The sequence below is a fragment of the Coregonus lavaretus genome (genome assembly GCF_964263955.1).
Source record: "Coregonus lavaretus genome assembly, chromosome: 5".
In the NCBI taxonomy this organism is placed as follows: Eukaryota; Metazoa; Chordata; class Actinopteri; order Salmoniformes; family Salmonidae; genus Coregonus; species Coregonus lavaretus.
The window spans coordinates 23,250,015-23,272,473 of NC_139992.1; the positions used below are offsets into that span (position 1 = coordinate 23,250,015).

At 44.3% G+C, this 22,459-nt stretch overlaps 2 protein-coding genes across 2 annotated transcripts; both read right to left on the reverse strand.

The window, feature by feature from the left end:
• Nucleotides 1-3,945: 3,945 nt before the first annotated feature.
• On the reverse strand, nt 3,946-13,257 carry LOC311129877 (uncharacterized protein). Its single transcript, XM_084162397.1, has 13 exons — nt 13,115-13,257; nt 12,038-12,183; nt 11,798-11,879; nt 11,565-11,700; nt 11,234-11,436; nt 10,989-11,125; nt 10,731-10,872; nt 10,315-10,596; nt 8,741-10,063; nt 7,859-8,628; nt 7,226-7,651; nt 5,175-6,163; nt 3,946-4,739 (listed from the first exon to the last, which is right to left on the reverse strand). Exons 1-13 carry the CDS (start codon nt 13,235-13,237, stop codon nt 4,735-4,737), a joined length of 4,764 nt encoding a protein of 1,587 aa, XP_084018523.1. The 5' UTR covers nt 13,238-13,257; the 3' UTR covers nt 3,946-4,734.
• Nucleotides 13,258-13,415: 158 nt separating this feature from the next.
• On the reverse strand, nt 13,416-22,046 carry LOC311129879 (coiled-coil domain-containing protein 93-like). Its single transcript, XM_084162399.1, has 22 exons — nt 21,716-22,046; nt 21,431-21,544; nt 21,182-21,276; nt 20,974-21,085; nt 20,780-20,878; nt 20,577-20,633; nt 20,340-20,440; nt 19,868-19,904; nt 19,514-19,615; nt 19,347-19,397; nt 17,577-17,663; nt 17,336-17,452; nt 17,074-17,210; nt 16,873-16,954; nt 16,657-16,731; nt 16,492-16,563; nt 16,234-16,342; nt 14,971-15,053; nt 14,823-14,860; nt 14,625-14,709; nt 14,353-14,466; nt 13,416-14,177 (listed from the first exon to the last, which is right to left on the reverse strand). Exons 1-22 carry the CDS (start codon nt 21,836-21,838, stop codon nt 14,121-14,123), a joined length of 1,947 nt encoding a protein of 648 aa, XP_084018525.1. The 5' UTR covers nt 21,839-22,046; the 3' UTR covers nt 13,416-14,120.
• Nucleotides 22,047-22,459: the final 413 nt, after the last annotated feature.

Sequence of the window (22,459 nt, forward strand, 5' to 3'; positions counted from 1 at the left end):
AACACTACTCTAACCCTACTTTGATTAAAAAATGACTATTATAATCAATTTTCCCCTATATCAAGCCCTTTATATTCCTTTATTGTGAACTATCTTATTCTAGACTGTATAAGTTATATAGACTTCCCCCCTGTAATTATTAATATAACCCTAACAACTCCAAATAAATCCTGAATAATTAAACCCAATTTTTATTCCTATATCCTATGTCACCAACTCATCCATTAGTGTTAGCTATCTTACCACAACCCATCAACTGCAAGTAAATGAAGTTAGTAAACTTCATACTACAATACCCATAAACAAAGCCTTTAACCCCTTGCTCTAACCCCTAATTATCATAAATTTACAGAAGAATCCTCAATCCATCCTGGATTCCCAACACATCTGTAATTAAACCCCAGTGATGCACATAGCCTCCAAAATGCAATTTTTAATGAATCAGTTTGCCAAGCGCCTTGTAAAATCGTCATAACATCACATATCCTGTTAGGGAAAGATTTTGTAACCATAATCAGTACCAAAACCTTTTTGATTTGATCCTCTGCCACGTGACGTGATCACTTCCTGTATCTCCTCGCTCCTCTCACTTAGCGTTCCTCTCATATGACAGAAGAACAAAGACACAACATAACATTTTAGTCGTTAATGCAGTCACTGAGTATCTCCAACCATTCAATATTCGTTTGTTCTACATGATTCACTGTAAGACTTTAACTCAGGACTAATTATAGATCACCCAAAAACCTTTTGCTTTCAATCCGTCATTTAATTATTTAATTCAATCTATTATAATCCGTTATCCTATATTTAATTTATAAATTCAATAGGCTACAAAACAAGTTTCATCTTTAACCAATCGCAGTTTAAACTAGAATCATCGTGTTAAAATGTATCCTCTGTCTGTCTTCCCTTGCAGTTTAACCAATGTGTTGTTTTGCAGAATCCCACGCATGCGCAAATATCATTTTAAAATTAAACGCATCCCCATACATTTACTAACGCCACCATTTTGTTTCGTCGACCGCATGTCGTAGATTTAGTGCCGTAAACCAAAACGTGTCCTAATCTCGTGTCATAAACTCCCCCTTTCTGTAGTGTAGTGTCGCAAAATTAAACGCATGCGCATACCCATTCCTCAATACAATTTCACCGTGGAAGGAAGATTCTCTACTCTCTCTCCCCAAACATAATAACAGTCCAGCTGTAATTCCCCATTTCCCCCTTATAATCAAACAACATTTACCAGCGCTCACAAAACATACAACCTGACTTACAGACAGTGACAAATTTAAGAGACTTTAATCCATCGCAATGGAATCTCTAAGGATATCCGTTAGCATGTAGCACGCAACACAATTAGCATTCAACCTTAGCAGTTAGCTTAGCCTACGGTACACCGTGGCACAAAACACAATTAGCACTAGCATCCACCTCAGCCACCATGATGTAGCATGATTCACACTTTAGCCTTACAAAAATTAGCCTGAGCAACGATGTACCACGTGGCCTGAAACAATCCAGCCTTAGCTTCAGCCTCTAGCCAACAGCGGCCTACTACACAAATCAATATCCTGCACCGTGGCCAAATAAATAATCGTCCAATTCTCTCCCCGTCTAACTTTTTGTTGCCTTGAAAGATGAATCTCATATCAAGCGGTTATCCCCAAACCAATTTCCCGTCGGCCAGAGGAGGAGTATAACATAAATACACCAATTCACTTCATAATTCCCGCTTAAGAAATCAACCTGCCAAAGCCTAACACTTCACACAGGATTTGTAGCCCACTTAATAATAATAATAATTATTATTACAAGTCGCCTCGTTTCGAGGTCTTTTCCGTATTCCCGGTGCCCTAATTATGCAGATATCTCCCAACATATATTCTCTACCAATCCATTTGTACAATCCATTGTTGTAAACAGCGTTTACACATCAACCAAATTTAAAATATTTTCGTTCAGACTCCCAGTTAACAGCCATAACGCCACCTGAGGCCAGGTTATAATGGAACATCTCCTCAATGTACACAAGTCATATCCAATCTAACAACCTCCGAAGCGGTAAGAACACTCACCCTTTTCCCTCAGAGAGAGTTAGGCCGGCGGTTGACTGAAACAAGGAGGAGACGCAAACCCAGGCCCCACGTTGGGCGCCATTATGTCGTATATGATGAATGGTGGCCATTATCGCTGTCAACAAAAAGTCCGTTATGCTGCATCGTGTCAGAAGTTTTTATTCATACCACGAGGTTACAGCATAAATTACAGACACGCGTTGCCTGGAGAACGACTCCCCAGATTGATATGGTCGTTCTGCCGTCTAATCGTTTACCCCCTATTTATAAACAATGCAAAGGGAGGGGCTACTCCCTTCTTCTGGCCAATCACCAGTCTCCCCTCGGCCGTCACCCTCCAAGCGGCACATTTCAAATAACATCATAAAACCTCCCCCCTTTGGCCTGAACAACCAACATTCCATTTCGTCATGAAAAACATTTAACAAAGGCATAATCTTCAGATACGATAGTCTGTACCATTCATATACCTGCAGTGTGTACTGTACTATTTTTATGTCAAATGCTGATGTAGTGTAACCATTTGCTCCATCTCCCACTCCTATGTTTGGCTTTGTTTGTTGGGTTTCTGTCTGTGAGAGACTTGCTGTACCTTGCTGTACTTGCTGCTACTTTAGTCTAGTGAGAGGAATAACTGAACTGGTCAAAGTCGACCCTAGATACTGTTGATAATTATTACTAGGCGTTACTACTTTTACTGTGTCTCGTTCACTCACTGACATGCATGTCACAATGACTGGAATGTGTTAGTTTGTTTGATGCATGCATTACTGTATGCCTGGAATACTGTATGCTCTGATCATGAAGCCTGTAGTTAGGATATGATATGACCCTGTTCTCTAGCCAGTGCTTTCTAACCCTGAGAGAGAGTACCTCAGACCCTGGCCACATCTATAGCTAGCACTGCTATTACAACTACCCCTAACCCCTACGGCTAACCACAGGGCCTGTTGTGGCACAGCTACTAGCACTGCTATTACAACTACCCCTAACCCCTACGGCTAACCACAGGGCCTGTTGTGGCACAGCTACTAGCACTGCTATTACAACTACCCCTAACCCCTATGGCTAACCACAGGGCCTGTTGTGGCACAGCTACTAGCACTGCTATTACAACTACCCCTAACCCCTACGGCTAACCACAGGGCCTGTTGTGGCACAGCTACTAGCACTGCTATTACAACTACCCCTAACCCCTACGGCTAACCACAGGGCCTGTTGTGGCACAGCTACTAGCACTGCTATTACAACTACCCCTAACCCCTACGGCTAACCACAGGGCCTGTTGTGGCACAGCTACTAGCACTGCTATTACAACTACCCCTAACCCCTACGGCTAACCACAGGGCCTGTTGTGGCACAGCTACTAGCACTCCATACTACTGGAGTAGGTACTACACTTGTAGACATGTTGCTGGGAGTTCTTTGCTCCTGGTCCTGGATTGCCAGTGTGTGCAGGCTTTTGTTCCAGCACTGCCATATATGTTTGAGCTTCTTAACCAGACCTTGAATACAGTAGCTCCAGGACCAGTAATGGAGAACATTGCTTTAGTGGTGTTTCATGTATCTGCAATAAGAGCTTGACCTCTGGAGGAATCCTTAAAAGAAGAACTGTACATCCCTAAACTTAACTCATCTCTCTTTGTAAAACATGATGCAAACCTGTAGAGATCAACACTGTCATGGCTTTTGCCTGGATCGAACTATGACCCAACTCTGAAACAATACTTTTGTTATGATGGAAATTATGCAATTTGTCATTTGAAATAAATAAGTTATTATAGATCACTGGTTGTTACCCTCTCCCTTGTTGACTGACATAGTATTAATTTGTTAGTAAATAACCAGCACAGTTAACCATTTATTTGGTTCATACTGTAAATTGTTTAATGAAAACAAGTCATACATTTTTCTTTAAGAAAAATAGAGTTGAATTGAGAAGGATATTTACATTTTAAGTACAAACTTAATACATATATCAACATTCGTACATATAAATAAACGACCAATGCAGATAAGTGCACATCGTTCATCACATTATGGGTCCTTCAGTGATTTTTATTCTCAAATTCATTTTGATGCTCTTTTACAAAATATTTATTGTCATCAAATGCATAGATGAACAATTTCTAATACATTGTGAAAACATTGCTCTTTTTTGTTTTTAGAACAATTCTGTTAAAATACTGAACAAAAATGTATGCCAAACAACATAATAAGTACTTTTGAAACACTGTATTAGTAACCTACAGTGTGATTCTTCATACTGTGATTTTAAAGCAAATAAGACTTATTGAAACAAAGTCGTGGCAATGACTGAAATGCAGTACTGTTCGGTCTAGACCTATATACAGTCTATTGCAGTAGTAACACTTATTCCGGAGTTGTGTATTGTATCTTTAGTGACCGGCGGACTTCAGGCTGCCAGTATTATAGTATACCATGAGACTGGCCCTACAGCTCTTAGAGCTGACTGGCTGCTAACAGTGCCTGTCTCAGGCCCAGTTCAGACAGTACAGATAGAACACAGGTGGAGACACACTTGTCTGAGAGGAGCATCCTGGAGCTTCATGTGGTCTCTGTAGTGCTCCAACCCCAACAAAACATTATTTTCCACCAGCCTGGCTGAACATTTCACTCCCATTCCTCTTTACCACTAACCTGGGAAGGAAAATATCAAAAATAAATATTTGCATAAACAAATACTTGCTTTACAAACAAAGTGTTGCATCACTATGCAAATGCTATTTATATAAGCAGCTGCTACAAATGAGCGAAAACATTTGTTGACCAAGTTGATGCCATTTCAAAACTCTCCCTTTCGATATTCTGTTGTAAGAACATAGATTTCTTGTGCAGAGCCGTGATGTAGTGGTAACACTCCCTGGCACATGCAAAATCCCACTGGAGAGGGTTCAATTCCTGCATCCACCCTTCACTGTTTCTCCCACTTGCCGGTCTCCCCACCTAATTTCCTTAAAATTCTCAACACCGAATGTCCTTAATTTCTGAATAAAAGTGTTAACATACCAATTAAAATAAAGTATTTATTTCTTGACAGATTCTGTGAATAAGACTTCCATGTGTGCTACTTACTGTCATCATCAGAGTCGAAGCTGAAGAGGGAGGAGCAGGTGTTTTGGGAGAGGTGTCTCTTCAGTTCCTCTGGGCTAGTGAATGAGGAGAAACACTTGGAGCAGCGCCGACTTTGAGGTGGGGCCTCCTCCTCTACCTCCTTCTCAGCCGCCACCTCCTTCTGCACTGCATTCTTCTTTCCCACCACACGCATCTTTACTTTAGCCTTACTCTTCTTGCCAGCCCCGCTGGAAGTGACCTCGCTGGGTTTCCTGCGCTTGCGCATGCTGAGGGCTGCCTCGGTCAGGTATGTCGAGGGGGGCGGCCGGATGAGGGGAGCTTTGGCCAGGGGTAAGTAGGAAGGATCCTCTGGTTTGAAGGTCTTGTGTTCCGCGATGACTGGTTCCTCTCCGCAAGGCATCACCTGAGCCAAAGTGACGATATTGTCCACGTCCCTCATGGTCATTGGCTCAGTGAGGTTTTGGAAGAGACTGGGATGGGGGTGTGTGGGTGTGGTGGTTTGGGATGTGGGTGTAGGGGAGGTGGTAGTGGTGGCAGGGACGTCTGTCTCAGGGGCTTGGTCTTTCTTGTCCTCTCCATCATGACCATTGATGAGTTTCTGTGTGGGGTCACTGGGAGGTGTGGTGACAGCACTAGTGACTGGAGTCTCCACAGGGCCGTCATTGTTGTTACTGTTGGTGTCTGACTCCAGAGTCTGCCCCTCCTCTTTCGTAGCGCTCTGCTCCTCCGTCGGCTCATCTTTAGGCTGGCCCTGGGGCTGAATGTAGTGCCTCGACTCGTGGTCATGGAGAGAGGGGAGGCGAGAGAAGATCAGCCTACAGCCGGCGTACCCACAGAGGGCCTGGAGAGGCTGGTGGGTCTCCATGTGCTCCCAGAGCAGGTGGGTCATGGAAAAGCGCTGGCCACAGTTCTGATGGAGACACACCTGTTTTAGAGGATCATCATGGATCTTCATGTGGTCTAGGAAGTGCTGGTAGTTCCACAGGTACCTGGAACAGAAAAAGATATGGACATAAGCAACACCATTTTCACCAGGCCTTAACCCATGGTCTAAGCCAGGTGAGGGGGGTGGGAGGTACTACCAAGCTATATGGAATTGTTTTAAGAAGGTCATACCAAGGATCATTTTGCTATTTGATTTAGAATTTTAAGACTCCTTGAGGTATCCCCAAAAAAATATTTAAAAATTATTTGGCCTTACTGCTATTAGCCCATACAAACACATTGAATAACAGATTCATTACATGGAACAGATAGTCTCCCCCCAAAAATCTAAAGGAAGTTTGTTCTATAGTGTCCATCCTATATCTGAGAGATACAGTATAAGGACGATCAGGAAACATATTTTATTTATATGTATTTAACCCCTTATTGTCACTAAACAGTCTCCATATACTGTACTTCCATTATTTTTTGGGACTGGTACCAGTGGACCTTCAGACGTGTCTTGTGAGGTCTGTGAGTGCCCTAGATCAAAACAGTGCGTAGCCCAAACTGTTCGGACGCTACAGACAGAAGTTGGCCGATTGGCTGTACCGACTTCAGACGAGTCCCAAGACGCTTGTGGGGGTCATAGAGCAAAACAGAGAACGTCATCGTGAGAGTCTCGTCATAGAAGGGGTCATAATAGTTTATAGGCCAAACCATTCGGACGCTACAGACGATTTTGTGAGAAGACCGATTTTCGGGATGTTTCATGGTCTGACAAACACCACTCTAGCGCTGTCACCTTTCACCGCAGATGCGGAAGTGTTATATAGGCGGATGCGGTGGATTGAGACGCAGAAATCTCTAGCTTAAACTGACAGATTTTTCTGGGTTTATTTCTTATTATGATAATTAGATTTATGCGGGGGCACAGACATCGACCATAGGGGGTTAAATTCATTTACCGGCTAAACCATCTATGGACTAGTTCCCCAGACACAGATGAAGCCTAATACTGGAGAGCAGTAAAAATTGGTGTTCTCACTAGCTTCTGCAAGTTGTGTCTCAGGCCTAGCATGATGAAGACCTCACCGTGGAAATGTTGCTGTGTCTTACTCTTTTACCTGTTACAGTAAATGCACTTCTCATGAGGATCAGAGCGCCTGGATTTGGGAGAAGGCGTTTCCCTCCACCCGTGCACTGTCACATCCTGGCACTTCACCCTCTGTTTCCAGGAGGCCTCACCCTCAGGGCTCAGCTCTTTGGTAGGACTCAGCTCTTTGGTAACGCCCTGCTCCACCTCATCTTTAGACTGGGGCTGGGTGTAGTGTCTCCACTCGTGGTCGTGGAGAGAGGGGAGGTTAAAGAAGCTCTTACTACAGCCGGAGTACCCACAGGGGGCTTGGAGTGGTCGGTGGGTGTCCATGTGGTCTTTGAGCTCCTGGGCGGTCTTGAAGCACTGGCCACAGTTCATGTGGAGACACACCTGTTTCAGAGGAGCATCGTGGAGCTTCATGTGGTCTCTGTAGTGCTCGAACACCAACAGGTGCCTGGGGCACAACAACAAAAAGATGGAGACATAAATTACACCATTGTACGGTCAGAACCCCACGCCCCCACCTAGATCAGTTGCAGCCCACCCGAGAAAGTCTTTATTGGTTCCAATTTACAATTTTGGTCTATGTGGGGCCTACATGTTGTTTGAGTGCCTTTGCACCTGACCTGGAAAATAATCTGTGGTGAAAGACCCTTCTTACCTCTGGCAGATCTGACACTTCCCCTTCCCCCACTGAAAGGTCTTCTCCAGGACGGCTGCGTCCTCCATGTGGTAGTTGACAGCATGTCTCAGCAGCGATGGGCCGATCTTCATAAAGATGCTGTCACAGCCTTCCGCAGGACACAGGTGGTACTGCTTCTGCTTCCCCTCCTGCTCTCCTCCTTCACACGCTTTCTTCTCTCCTCCCTCCGTCTCCTCCCCAGGCACCACTTCTTTCACAATCACCACTTTATCCTTCACAGTCACCTGTTCATCCTTCACTTCCACTGACACCTGGTTGTCCGTGTCAGTTTTCCACTTCTGGGTCTTTCTGATCAGGTTTCTCAGGTTCTGGATGATTCTACTCTGCTTGCTGACCACCGGCTTGGGTTTAACACGTTTGGGATTAGGAGGCTGATCCGTCGGAGGAGGGGGCTCTGTCACATTCTCACCGGGTTTAGTCTCGTTCTCCGAAGCTTGATTAACGTTCTCCGACGGTTCTGCATCTCCATTGACAGCAGGTTTGATCTTACTATTGAGCGTGGTGGTTCTCAGTTCCTCTATGTGCTCTAGAATGTGTTCCTTGGCACGGTTATACCGTTGGAAGTGTTTGCCACAGAAGACACAGCTGAGCCTAGTCTTCCTCAGCTTCAGGTGGGCCAGGGTGTGTCTCACCACGTTGCCTCCCTTGTAGAGCTTCTGGCAGTGGCTGCAGTGGAAGCACAGGTGTTTGGAACGGACTGGAGCCTTGCCTGGCTTTGTGTCTTCACCCTGGAGTAGGATAAACAAGCTGTTAACAGGTGATATTCATAGGACAGTTGCAGTAGCTAAGCATCAATCATTAATTTCTCAAAACAACAATGTTGCCTCAGATAATACTAACCTGAGTGTTTGAGTCCGGTCCCACCTCTGACGCTGTGACATCACTACCTTCCGTCAAATGTTGTAATTCCTTAGCATCTGTCCCTTTAGAGGATTTGGCGTAGATGTGGAACAGTGTTAGTGGACACTCCTCCATCTCCAAGGCTGGGCCGTCCAGCTCTGGGTCGGTCTGCTCACTGGGACCTTCGAAGACCTTCCCTTCTGAAGGCTCAGCAACAGAAGGCTCAGCAACAGAAGGCTCAGCAACAGAAGGCTCAGCAACAGAAGGCTCAGCAACAGAAGGCTCTACTACTGAAGGTTTCAAGTCTAAAGGATTTATGTCTGAAGGCGCTACCACTGAAGGATCTACTTCTGAAAGCTCTATTTCTGTCTCTGGTTCATACTCAAACGGTCTCTCACCATGTAGGCCATTAGGCAGTCCCATGTTGACATAGTTCTCTGCGTCACCGTGCTGCTGTTTAAGACCAACACTGGGTTCTACATGATTCTCTACCACCTCCTGTTCCACAAGCACTTCATTTTCAGGGAAGGACAGCTCCATGCCACGTATAGTTCTGCGGTAAGGTCTCTTACCTTCCCTGCCCTGCCTCCTCTCTCTCTTATCCAACTTTTCATGCCTCCTCTCCTTCTTACACTCGTCCCCTTCGCCTCGCTTTCTTTTCCCCTTCCCCCTCTCCCATCTCTCGCTCTTACCATCTCCTCTTTCCCATTTCTCTCTTTTACCCTCTCCCCTCTCTCTCATTCCCTTCCCTCTCGACCTTGTTCTCCCCGGGGACACATTCTCTGTCTGTCTGGTCATCTCCAGGAGCAGCCATCTTGGTTTCCTGCCGCGTCTCTTCAGGATCTTGTTCTTCACGTGTCTGGCCAGGTATTCCCTCTGCCGATTGGCCGGTAGCTTGGTGGAGCTTTCAGAACTGTGATTGTGTCTGAGGGAGTACTTCATGTCTGGGTCGTCAGCACTGTCAACATCAGACCTACACCTTCTCCTCCTCCACCTCCTCATCACAGGGAAGTCTTCTGTCTGTGACTCAGGAGCATCCCCAAACTCTCCCTCCTCATGCTCCTGACCTGCAGTCTCAGAGTTCTCCGGTGCTGTGTCAGTGTGTGAATGGAGGTGTGAGGTGTCTGTGTGTATCCTGCATGTCTCCTCCTCCATCCAGTAGCTTGGTATCCACTCCTCCTCCACCTGCTCCAACTCCTCTTCCTCCTTCACCTCGTTGAGAGCCTCCCTCATGGCCTTGTCAGTCATAAGCTCCAGACAGTGGGTTCTCAGGGTCAGGAGGTTCCAGAACTCTGGGTCGAAGAACAGCCCCTCCTTCAGCACCTGGACCAGGGACAGGCAGAGTTTCAATTACAGACATTACATTATTAAGAGGCATCCTCAATGAGGAAATTCAAAGCCAGGTAATTTTTTGTCAAAATACAGGCCAACAGTCTATCATAATGACATTTCGACAGGAGAGAACTATTTTTATGACTAAAAGTATGTTTCAATAATCTACTGTATTTTCTAGTTAACATATTTAGCAAAAGTATTTGGCATCATATTTCCGAGCTCCCCGGTGCCTCTCTGACCTGTAAGATATAGAAGCGGATGTTGGTTTTGACAGGGGTGTGGAGGGGGTGTGGCTCCTCGTCTGGGTGTATGTAGAGCAGATAAACGGTCTTGAAGGCCTCCACACTGCGCTCCAGACAGAACACCAGCAGGGCACAGAGGCGGCACACCTCCAGGTCGCGGGGGAACAGGAAGGCGATGGTCTTACACAGCAGGCAGCGCGTCACAGGGTCAGACTGGAGGTCTGTCTGCAACGCTGCAGTACACATCTCCACACATAGCGGCACTCCCTCACTACCCATCTGGCAAAGAAATAAGAACAATGTGTTACATTGAATTGTGTAAATGACAGAACAACGTTTCTAAGTCAAGGTAAACTAGGACTACAAGCGAACAGGAGTGGGTCAAATTTGTTGGTGGTTGGCTGTACACCCACCTCTGCTGTGATGACTTTGATGAAGGGGAAGATGGCTCTGGCGTTGATGGCGGAGAGCATCAGCTGGCGACACTCAGACAGGAAGCCCTGCTTAGAGGGATGGGCCCTGAGGTGCAGTCTGCTCCACAGGAACACCAGATCCCTGTATGAACACAACATTATATTATGTTACAGTACTGTATTATTATGAAGCCCTGTTTATAGTGGTGAGCCCTTACCAGATTTAGCACATGTAGTATATATCACAGTGTTACTGACCAGATGTAGTACATGTCTCCGTTGTTTAGCTGTTGACTGAGGAAGGCCTTGCAAAGAGACAGCAGCAGCTCATCTTTCTCCTGGCTCTCTGCATTACAGATGATCTCTACTGCTTCTCTGCCATCTATCTCAGCCATCTGAGGGAGGAAACACAACCATGAATCCTCTCTGATGTTTATTGTCTTTCAGTCCACTCAGATTAGAGAGTCTGTCTGAAGATACAGAGTGAAAGGTAGTGACCGTACCTCCTTGAGCAGGTGTTCATGCAGCGAGGCCTTGTACAGGCAGGTGAGGTAGGCCTGGTGGAAGAACAGGTGCCTCCCCACCTCTGGGTGCTCCAGACAACTCTTAGCCAGGGCCATGGCCTCCTGCACGCGTTCACAGACCTGCAGGTAGCGCACACGCAGCTCAAAGAACACTGGCTTCTCCGAGCTCAAATACTTCTCCACTGTACCGGGGGGAGAGAGAGAGAGGGAAAGGGAGAGAAAAGGGAGGGGAGAGAGTGAGAAGATGAGAGACAATAAGAAAAGCATAGAAAACTCACAAGCTAAAAAAAAAAAAAGAATGTGTGTGTACCTTCTGTCTGTGTGAGGACTGTGTCTTTCAGGATGGCCTGCAGAGTAGGTCTCTCCCAGGGGCCGCCATCTTTGATCACCTGCCTCACCTGTAGCAGGTAGACGTTCCTGTGTCTCAGCAGGCGGCGGTGGCAGGCCTACAGAGTAGGAGATGGGACTCACGTTAACACACCACATGGATCACCATGGTGGCACTCAGTATGAACAAATAGGCTACATCACGGTTGGCCTCACCTGAAAAGAGGCTAGAATGTCCTTCAAGGGGGCCTCCTGGAACTCCTCTTTACTGAAGAACAGCATCAGCTCAAAGAAGCTCCTGAAAATGTGACATTATGATATGTAATTGGGCCAGTTGAGCTCGATTTTAGAGAAGAGTCATGCAGGATTGTACAATGTAGAAAATAAATATCTGAGTCAACACAGTACAGTTTGGGTCTGCATGAAAGTGTAAGAACCATATAAATAAGTGCTTACAAGGCCAGACTGCTGAGAGCGTTGCTGACATGCTGACAGTCATCGGGGTAGGCAGCAGTGGCTCTGGTGAAGCAGGTAAGAGCTGTCCGCAGCACCTTCAGCTGGGGCAACGGCACCTGCCATCTCTCTGTATGCTCCTCCACCAGCTAGACAGGGAAAGAGACAGTCAGACAGAGATACAGGGGGTGTGATTCAGATACAAATGTCTGTCCAGATTATTGATCATTATTTCATGTGTTGATGTGGTTCCTGAATACTGATATGTTCAACCTTTTTCCAGGTGCGGTATTGTAGAGATCTGAGCAGACCTGTGTAGCTGCTGGCTAGTTATCTGAATTTGAAACCATATGTCACAGGAATGCTTCGGTGAAGTGTGGTGGACTGTTTTACGGTAGCTAGCTGGAATTGGGGTTCATTGCTTGTTGCTAGTTAGATAGTTGCAGATTTCAACCGGTCCTCCTGAGTGCTTAACACATAAATAACTAGCTAGACAAGCTAGCTAGCTAACTAGTTAGCTTTCTTTGCAAACAGGTATACGATATATGTTATGCCTATGTGACAGCTGCGCAAGCTAACTGGCTAAATGTAAACAACACTGGTTTAGCATGCTAGCGAGGAAAAACGAATTCGAGCCTTAGCTATACTTTAAGCCAGTTTATTGTTATCCTAGCAGACACAATCAGTAGACTAACGTTACTTCACACTAATAGGCAAACAGTTTTGCATGGGCACGTTAGCTAGTAATTCTAGTTAGCTAGCTTGCAACTTCACATTGATGAAATGGGAACGTTAGCAAGCTAAAGTTAGCTAGCTAGTTAAGTCAGCTAAAACAAATAGTAACTATAGGCCGGTGTGGGTTGACTAAATGTGTTATTAATGTTAGCTAGTAAATGTAGTAATTAAGTTAGCTAGTTAGGTCATTACTTTAGCTACTAACGTTAAATAGTTAGCTGAGCAACTGTACCTTGCTTTGTACTGATGAGCAGCTGGCTAACTAGCCGCTAACGTTAGCTTGGCGAAGCACACGACTCCTTGCCTCTCCCAAATAAAACCAGAAATTGCCTTGATTTAGCTTACCTTACAAAACTCCGAGCAATATTCTTTGCTTTGTACTGAACAGTTGTCGTTAGAGTATATGAACAAAGTCTCCAGTTTCAATTCTAGTCTGTCTGTTTCCAAATCACTTTCCCCCTCCGCCATACTGGCTTGTTCACCTTGCACCTATCAAAGCGCCAACTAGCGGATAAATTGACTTACTACAACAACTCATATCCTGGATTTTGATTGGATTAAAGCTACATCCAGTTGTATTAAGATCATAAGGCATTTTAAATGTAGCTTCTGAAATTATCAGGAATAGAACAGCAGGAAATCTTACTGATTGTGCATAGTATATTTTATTAAGTGCCAACTTGATAGTAAACTGTTGGAAAGGATAGACAGAGAATAAAACACGGGTAACATTTGATTTGGGTTGAAAAAAAAGTCTGCATAAAAGTGAACCATATATCAGCACAGCATTTATTAATTTGAAATGCTATAGTTTAGTAACAGTGTCAACCATGCCTCATTATGCAGTGTTACTCTATTCAACATCTAAATTGACATCTGAGAAAGCTAATTAATACAACTGTACAGACAGCCCTGCACGTTAGTGCCAATTGCACACTTGGGATTTCATGGAGTACCTATCTACAACATTAGGTCTACTGTAATGGTTAATGCCACAGGGGCCCAGGCACAGGTAATTGGCACATAAGTAGAGCGAACATTCCTCATGTCAAAGTGCACAGGGCAGTTAATGTCCCTCTCTCAAGAATCCCTCTTCCCTAACCACATGCTGCAAATAAACGAAGAATGTCAAAGCACAATAGGCAGAATAAGACTATTTTTTTTTTTACATTTTTTGTCATTTAGCAGACGCTCTTATCCAGAGCGACTTACAGTTAGTACAATGAAGATGACCTCCAATAGAGGAGAATACATAATGCAGACAGCAAGACAAAGTCGTTGACTGATGAGATTTGTTTTGAGATGAGTTTTTATAAACAGTAAGAAATTATTTTGGAGGCAGTGTTTTGGGTTACGAAGCACCCTTGGTTCGCAGCTTGGATAGCAGCATCTCATTCTTCCGACACTCCTGTAAGAAAGAGTATTGGATCAGTAAAACAACCTCAGTGATTCACTTCTTTATCAGTTTAGAAAACAATATTCAGCTCTGGGAGACTACAGTAGAACATATTCATAAAACAGTTAACTAGTTCCTTTATGTTTTACTGTACAGACCCAGAACACTGTTTACTCTCAGGCCTCACCTCTTTGAAGTCCTTGACAGTTTTGAAGTAGAGCCTCTGTTTATCCAGCAGCTCCAGGTACTCATCGTTCAGCTGGTCTCTCCTCATCTTGTTCTCCTGCTTCTTCTTCTCCATCTGTACACACATCACATTACCAATATGCGCTGCTTCATTTTTTTTACACATCACTGTCTAATTTAGGTTTTTCACTAGGGCCAGGGGGTGAGCACCTGGCATGCTCAGTGAATGCTGTCATTAGGCAGTAGACATTAAAGATAATAAGAGATGGTTACCTTGATGCGGCTTTGTTTGATTCCCTCGACTATCTGCTCCATCTGTCTCAAGAACTGCTCCTTGGCCCCCGAAGATGCCATCGCCCTGAGCAAGACAGGAAACCACAGCTTAGACAGGAAGTAAATCTGCTGGACTCCATTACCCATAATACCAAACGCAGGATAGGTTTAGAGAGGGTTAATTGTGACAATACTCACTGTTGGAAGTTGTCATGGATGGAATTCAGCAAGTTCACCTAAAGAAACAGATCAAGACAGAGGAGGATGACTATCATGAGTAAACCAGCTGATTTCAGCTGCAATGGCTCTATGAAACGGATTGAGATAGTATGCCCTCTCCTCTTACCTCCTTCTCCAGGTAAACCTTCTTGTCATCTAATGTGTTATACAAGGTGAAGAACTGCTTGGTCTCTTTATGTGTTGCTGAAACTAGAGGACGAAAAAGCAAACATTAACACAGCATCATTAAGAACATTATTAACACAGCTTCATTAAGGACCCCACACACCCGAGCTACGGACTGTTCACTCCCTTACCGCAGGGCAGACGGTATCGGGTCTCAAACCAACATGCTCAGAGACAGTTTCTATCCACAAGCCATCAGACTGCTGAACACTTGAACTGGACTGACCACCTGGACTGATTCTCCACACCTTAGCACACATGCAACCACACATATACAATCATGGTACATACACATCACGACTGCTGCTACTAGACTTATTATTGCTAAATACTGCACAATTTAAACACTTGCCCTCCAATCCCCCTTCCCAGACACGTGTAAATATTTTGTACTGTAAATTGTTGAGTGCCTTCCTATATTTATACTTATGCAAAAATGGTATTCTATTCTACTGAGCTCATTTACTTTGAATTTGTTATTCTTATCTTTTATTATTTCTTATTGTTGTCACACTAACGAGCGGGAACTTGCAAGTAAGCATTTCGTTGGACTGTGTATACCATGTGTATCCTGGACAAATAAACTTGAAACACAAAAAATATACACTGAGTGTACAAAACATGACAGACTGACCAGGTGAATCCAGGTGAAAGCTATGATCCCTTATTGATGTCACCTGTTAAATCCACTTCAAATCAGTGTAGATGAAGGGGAGGAGACAGGTTAAATAATTATTTTTTTAAGCCTTGAGACAATTGAGACGTGGATTGTGTATGTGTGCCATTCAGAGGATGAATGGGCAAGACAAAATATTTAAGTGCATTTGAACAGGGTATGGTAGTAGGTGCCAGGCACACCGGTTTGAGTGTGTCAAGAACTGCAACGCTGCTGGGTTTTTCATGCTCAACAGTTTCCCGTGTGTATCAAGAATGGTCCACCACCCAAAAGACATCCAGTCAACTTGACACAACTGTGGGAAGCATTAGAGTCAACATGGGCCAGTATCCCTGTGGAACGCTTTAGACACCTTGTAGAGTCCATGCCACAACGAACTGAAACTGTTTTGAGGGCAAAAGGGGGTGCAACTCAATATTAGGAAGGTGATCCTAATGTTTTGTACACTCAGTGTATAACTATGTTTGATGCAAGAATTTGTTAAACAAACACTGTGCCCAGAACAGAGGATGAGCCTAAGACACCCACCTTGGCCATAGAGCTCAATGAACCTCTTCTGATACTGGGTCAGTTCTGCCCTGCTCGGCACCTCGTCCATCTTCCTCTGCAGGATGGCGATCTCACGGTTCCTACGAGCCTATCAGAGAGTAGACCTCAGGTCATGAGCAAATAATGGACGTGGTAAGAGGACCACTATTTGCATGCTCCAAACAAAATGCCTAAGTCAATTCAAACTGAATAAGCATGACTGAATCCTGCTACAGCAGTGTGCGTTGGAGATTTTACCATCAGTAGTCTGATTTTCTGTAGCTTCTCTCTGTCTATGTTGTACTGCTTGTCTATTAGCTGACTCCTCTCCTGTGAGAGAGAGAGAGAAAGAGAGAGTGTTACACATAGACGAAGGAGAGTTAGCTGGTCTTGGGAGGGCTCCTCGCAGGGCCAGTGTGCTACCTTCTCGTCCTCCGTATCATCTCCTGACTCCATCTTCAGGTCCTCAATGTTCTGCTGCAGGCGAACCATCTCCTCCTGGAAACAAATAGCACTCCATATTAGTTGTGGTGCTCTTACTAGGAAATGAGTGAAATACATCACAAATACATCTACGAAGTATGTCTAACAAGTCATATGGACTATTATGACGTATTAGGGGAAAGTGTACAGCCTCACTCTACAGTGTGTCCGGAACTCCTGCTCCTGGTGCTTCAGGTTCTCATTCATGCCTACCAGAGCCCTCAGCTTATCCAAGAGACTGTGGCACACACAGGGAGGATGAGAAATGTCCAAAACACATTTATAATTTCAGGGTTTATCTATACTATCAACCGCTGAATGAATGCCCTATGGTTGGTCTGCATGTGCAGCACTCACCCAGTGTCAGCCTGGCTCTCAGCCTCTTCCAGGGTACTCAGCTCTTTCTCCAGTCTCTCTGCCTGCTCTGTGGCCTCCATCAGTTTGCTCTTAGCCTGCTCACACCCTGATTTTACCTCCAAGCGCTTGGCTTGTAGCTGAAAATACAAAATACATACTTTTAGTTACTTCTGTCATTAAAAGAAAGAGCATTGTATCGTTCCATTAAAAAAATATGGCTATTTCACACAAAGTTCAGTAAAGTTCAGAGTCCAGTCCTCACCTCCTCCAATTGCTTGGTTTTCTGTTGGATCTGTTTGTTCAGAGAGGTCACCATCCTACGGTGCTGCTGGACTGGCCCGTACCTCTCTGGACGATCCTCTGCAGACAACTCCGACTGCTGGAAATGCGTGTGGGAACAAATTAACTACACAATGTGGCATTGACTTATCCTTTAAAATATGACAGAAACCTGTTGATTGCAGTTAACCATTTAGGTGAGCCCTGATGTGGGAGTCGCTTACCTTCTCAGCGTACTCAGATGCTATCTGTTTAATCTCCTCAGACTGTAGCCCAACTATCTGGCCCACAGTGCTAGCTGTTAGCCTCCCCTGCAGGCAAACACAAGTTAATAACATATGGCATAAAGCAGACGCTTTTATCCAAAGAGACTTAGTCATGCGTGAATATTTTTTTTAAAGTATGGGTGGCCCTATTGGGAATTGAACCCAAAACCCTTGGCGTTGCAAGCGCAATGCTCTACTGACTGAGCCACACATGACCACAATACAGTGGCTTACGAATGTATTCACCACCCTTGGCATTTCTTCCTATTTTGTTGCCTTACAACCTGGAATTAAAATAGATTTTTTGGGGGGTTTGTATCATTTGATTTACACAACATACCTACCACTTTGAAGATGCAAAATAGAATGATAAACAAGAAATGATTTTAAAAAAACTGAACTTGAGTGTGCATAACTATTCACCCCCCCAAAGTCAATACTTTGTAGAGCCACCTTTTGCAGCAATTACAGCTGCAAGTCTCTTGGTGTACGTCTCTATAAGCTTGGCACATCTAGCCCTTGGGATTTTTGCCCATTCTTCAAGGCAAAACCACTCCAGCTCCTTCAAGTTGGATGGGTTCCGCTGGTGTACAGTAATCTTTAAGTCATACCACAGATTGTCAATTGGATTGAGGTCTGGGCTTTGACTAGGCCATTCCAAGACATTTAAATGTTTCCCCTTAAACCACTCAAGTGTTGCTTTAGCAGTATGCTTAGGGTCATTGTCCTGCTGGAAGGTGAACCTCCACCCCAGTCTCAAATCTCTGGAAGACTGAAACAGGTTTCCCTCAAGAATTTCCCTGTATTTAGCGCCATCCATCATTCCTTCAATTCTGACCAGTTTCCCAGTCGATGAAAAACATCCCCACAGCATGATGCTGCTGCCACCACCATGCTTCACTGTGGGGATGGTGTTCTCGGGGTGATGAGAGGTGTTGGGTTTGCACCAGATATAGCGTTTTCCTTGATGGCCAAAAAGCTTAGTGGTCCTATGGACAGATACTCCAATCTCGCTGCAGAGATTTGCAGCTCCTTCAGAATTATCTTTGGTCTCTTTGTTGCCTCTCTGATTAATGCCCTCCTTGCCTGGTCCGTGAGTTTTGGTGGGCGGCCCTCTCTTGGCTGGTTTGTTGTGGTGCCATATTATTTCCATTTTTTTATAATGGGATGTTCAAGGTTTTTGATATTTTTTTTATAAACCAACCCTGATCTGTACTTCTCCACAACTTTGTCCCTGACCTGTTTGGAGAGCTCCTTGGTCTTCATGGTGCCCCTTGCTTAGTGGTGTTGCAGACTCTGGGGCCTTTCAGAACAGGTGTTTACATACTGAGATCATTTGACAGATCATGTGACACTTAGATTGCACACAGGTGGACTTTATTTAACTAATTATGTGACTTCTGAAGGTAATTGGTTGCACCAGATCTTATTTAGGGGCTTCATAGCAAAGGGGGTGAATACTTATGCACGCACCACTTTTCTGTAAAAAAATATATATATTCACTTCACCAATTTGGACTATTTTGTGTATGTCCATTACATGAAATACAAATAAAAATCAATTTAAATTACAGGTTGTAATGCAACAAAATAGGAAAAACGCCAAGATGGATGAATACTTTTGCAAGGCACCATATATAGATGTCGCACATTCAATAAAAAACCTTTTACACAAATTAACCACACCGTAAAGGCGCAGGCAAAGAAAATAACTAAAGTCCTGCCTACCTCCTCAGTCGCCATGGCAGCCATGCTGGTCATCAGTGTTTTGATGCGCAGCTGAGAGGAAATATGACAGGACATCATCATACAGAGGGATGCATTCATGAAGTATTGGACAATGGACATGTGGCTACGGTTGGGTTTAGAGAGATACACGTGGGATGTGACCTCACCTCCTCCGCTTCCTGCAGGTCCTCCTCCTCCTGCGACACATCTGTCATCCCTGGGGGTGTGGCCTGAGAGCCCGGGGTCAACGAGGCTTTCCGCTCCTCTGTCTGTAAGGAACAGGGGGATACCGTCTTTCATTATGAAGGTTTCACTTTCTACTGCAGCTCACAGAACAACTATGATCCACCAGTCTCCATCCCTGTAATAATGGATGTAATGATCAACCTACTGTCCCTGTATTTATCTTTCTGTAGAAGGTTGTAGTTATAGGCTTTGAATTCATATAATTCTACAATTAACTTCACATGTCAGGGATGAAAGAGATTTGTGTAACTTGATGCGATTTCAATTAAGCTCACCTTGTCCTGTTTTGTCTGCTTGCTGAATCCATATCGTCTAAAATCAAGGAGAAATAGGTGCTTAAATTAAATCACTGTTAGGATACTGGTACATTAAAAGGAACACATTAACACATGCATGCATCCATGCGCACCACACACAAACTACATGCTTATTTTAAGTGTTTTGTACTCTCTTCTGTATTCAAACACACACATAACAAGCATTTATGTGAAAAACACTCCTTGCAGTGAACGAGTCCATTCACATACTTACAGAAGGTAATCTGACATTCTAATACAAGGATGGATGATAAGCAGGAAAAGGATAGGAAAATGGAAGGAACACATTTATCAAATGGGATGAGATCACATTGGTTCTGATTATCAATGTGAACATAACATGAACTGTGGAGAAAGTTGGATATGAAGGACTGAATACGGAGAATGAGAGCGAGAAAGAAAGAAAGAGTGAGGTAGAGAGCTAGCCTACCTTCCGTACTCCAGCAGGGTGGAGTGAACCCTGGACTCCTCATCCAGCAGCTCTCCTGCTTCAACCTGTCTCTTGTACTTCCTCTGAGGTTTATACACTTCCTGTCAATACCATAGGAGAAAAACAAAATGCTGTATATGTGCTTTTAATGTTTCTATACTATTACAAGGGGGGCCTGTATTGTGAAGGCTCATGGGATAATTTGACCCAGAAATGGCATGTTAGCGAGTCACTCACCGATACATCTAGGACTGCTTTCACAGCCTTCTCCTTCCTCTGCAGGAAGTCTTCATCCTAGGATGGAGGGACAACACAGACAGGGTGCATGAGACAGGGGTTTATTTAGTGAAATGTTCAGAATGTTGCACTTAGAAATGTAATGAGAAGCGCTGGAGTTTAACATCCCTGCCATGGAGCCACCCTAAAATAACAGCGCTCACCTCAGGAAAGCTGTGTGTCTTCTGGAACTGAGAGACAGAGTAGGCCCTCACATAGTCTCCCATCTCCTCTCTCGTCTCTATGGCTCTCTTCACCAGCCACTGAAGATCATACAACACAGGCAATGAATCAGACATGAGGTCACAAACTAAGTGCAGTACTCTACTACAAAACTCAAAAGTCTAGGAATGCACACCTGTATCACTGGAAATATATGGATGAAATCCAGCCCTTGGATCTGATGGGGCTCCAGGCGGTGAGGGCACTTCATTTTGGGCAGAACAGACACTATCTTCTCTGTGAGAGCTCTGCAAGGAGATGCACAAGGTCAATATACATCAGTTAAACTGGTCCAGCAACATCACTAACTGTCAACACAATAATGCTGGCTGTGAACTACTTACATTTTCTGTCCAATAGTTGAATTTTCCTGGAACAGCAGATCCACGTCAATGTCGAAGTTACATGTTGTGATGCACCATGTCATCCCTCCAACCACCTATTAAAAGACATGGTTCAGGGAAGTGGAATTAGAAACATGGATGTGTCATCTACTGGGTAGCAAGGAGATGGTATACCATGAATCGAAAGTCAGCAGCTAACAAGGAGGAGGGTTGGCCTTGGCCACCCCTATGTAAGTTGTTGGGTCTCACCTTGTCAAAAGGTCCCAGTCCTTTGATACGGGCTCTAAAGTATCCAGCAGCAAGCAGAAGTTCCAGGATTTCTGCTAGCTTGACACTCTGCTCCTCGTCCTCCCGTGTTTCAACCTGCAAGCCACAGTTGCTAACATCAGTTGGTTTATCTAGCAAACAGTGAGCTGGCTAGCTAACTGGTAAACCTAGCCATGTTCACCTTGCAATGTTGTCTTGTTATAATGACACAAACCGCACCATATTTGGAAAAACGAAAGACTACAGCGTAGCATTAAACTATGTTACCTGAATAAGATTTCCCTCTTGATCATATTGAGCTCCTATTTTCGACCCTGTTCTCACTCTCTGGAAAACAGACGTGGCCGCCATGTTGAACTGATGTAGTGTGTAGTCACATGACGAAAGCATATGACTTTGAGCATTCCGTGAGAAATGGTGTGTTCACTATTTGTACACAACACGTAGGCAAACCTCACCTAAATATCGACTGCACCACGGCCACAGTAGTGATGAGAGAGTTGATAAAGTGAGTATTGAGTCTACATTTAGACAAACAAAAGGGCACAAGAATGGTGCATTTGAAGCGATGAAGCTGTTCTAAAAGTTGCAATACCACTTTTGTCCAGTGGAGGGAGAGCTAATGCCACTAAAGATTCTGTGGAAAAGGCTTCTCCTGGACAAGATGAAGCTCTTGGTCTGAAGCCTTTCAACGTCAATATATCTTTCACTTGAACAGGGTTGTCAATCTTATTGGAGACAAAGAAATCATGCAAGTTGAGATTAATGATCCTCAATTGTGGAAGTGCAAGGAAGCAGCACCACCAAGGACACAATGCAACCATCAGCTTTGTCACATAAATGTAAAATGTGTGTGTGTGTGAGAAAGAGAGAGAAAGATAACACTACAACACTCACATTTAAAAACCTGTGTTTTAATTCCTTTTGCCTCTGTCTCAAGTATGCTTTTTGTTACAAAGAATAGATTCACCATATGTGTAAGTAATACTGCAGCATTGTCTAAAAGAACAC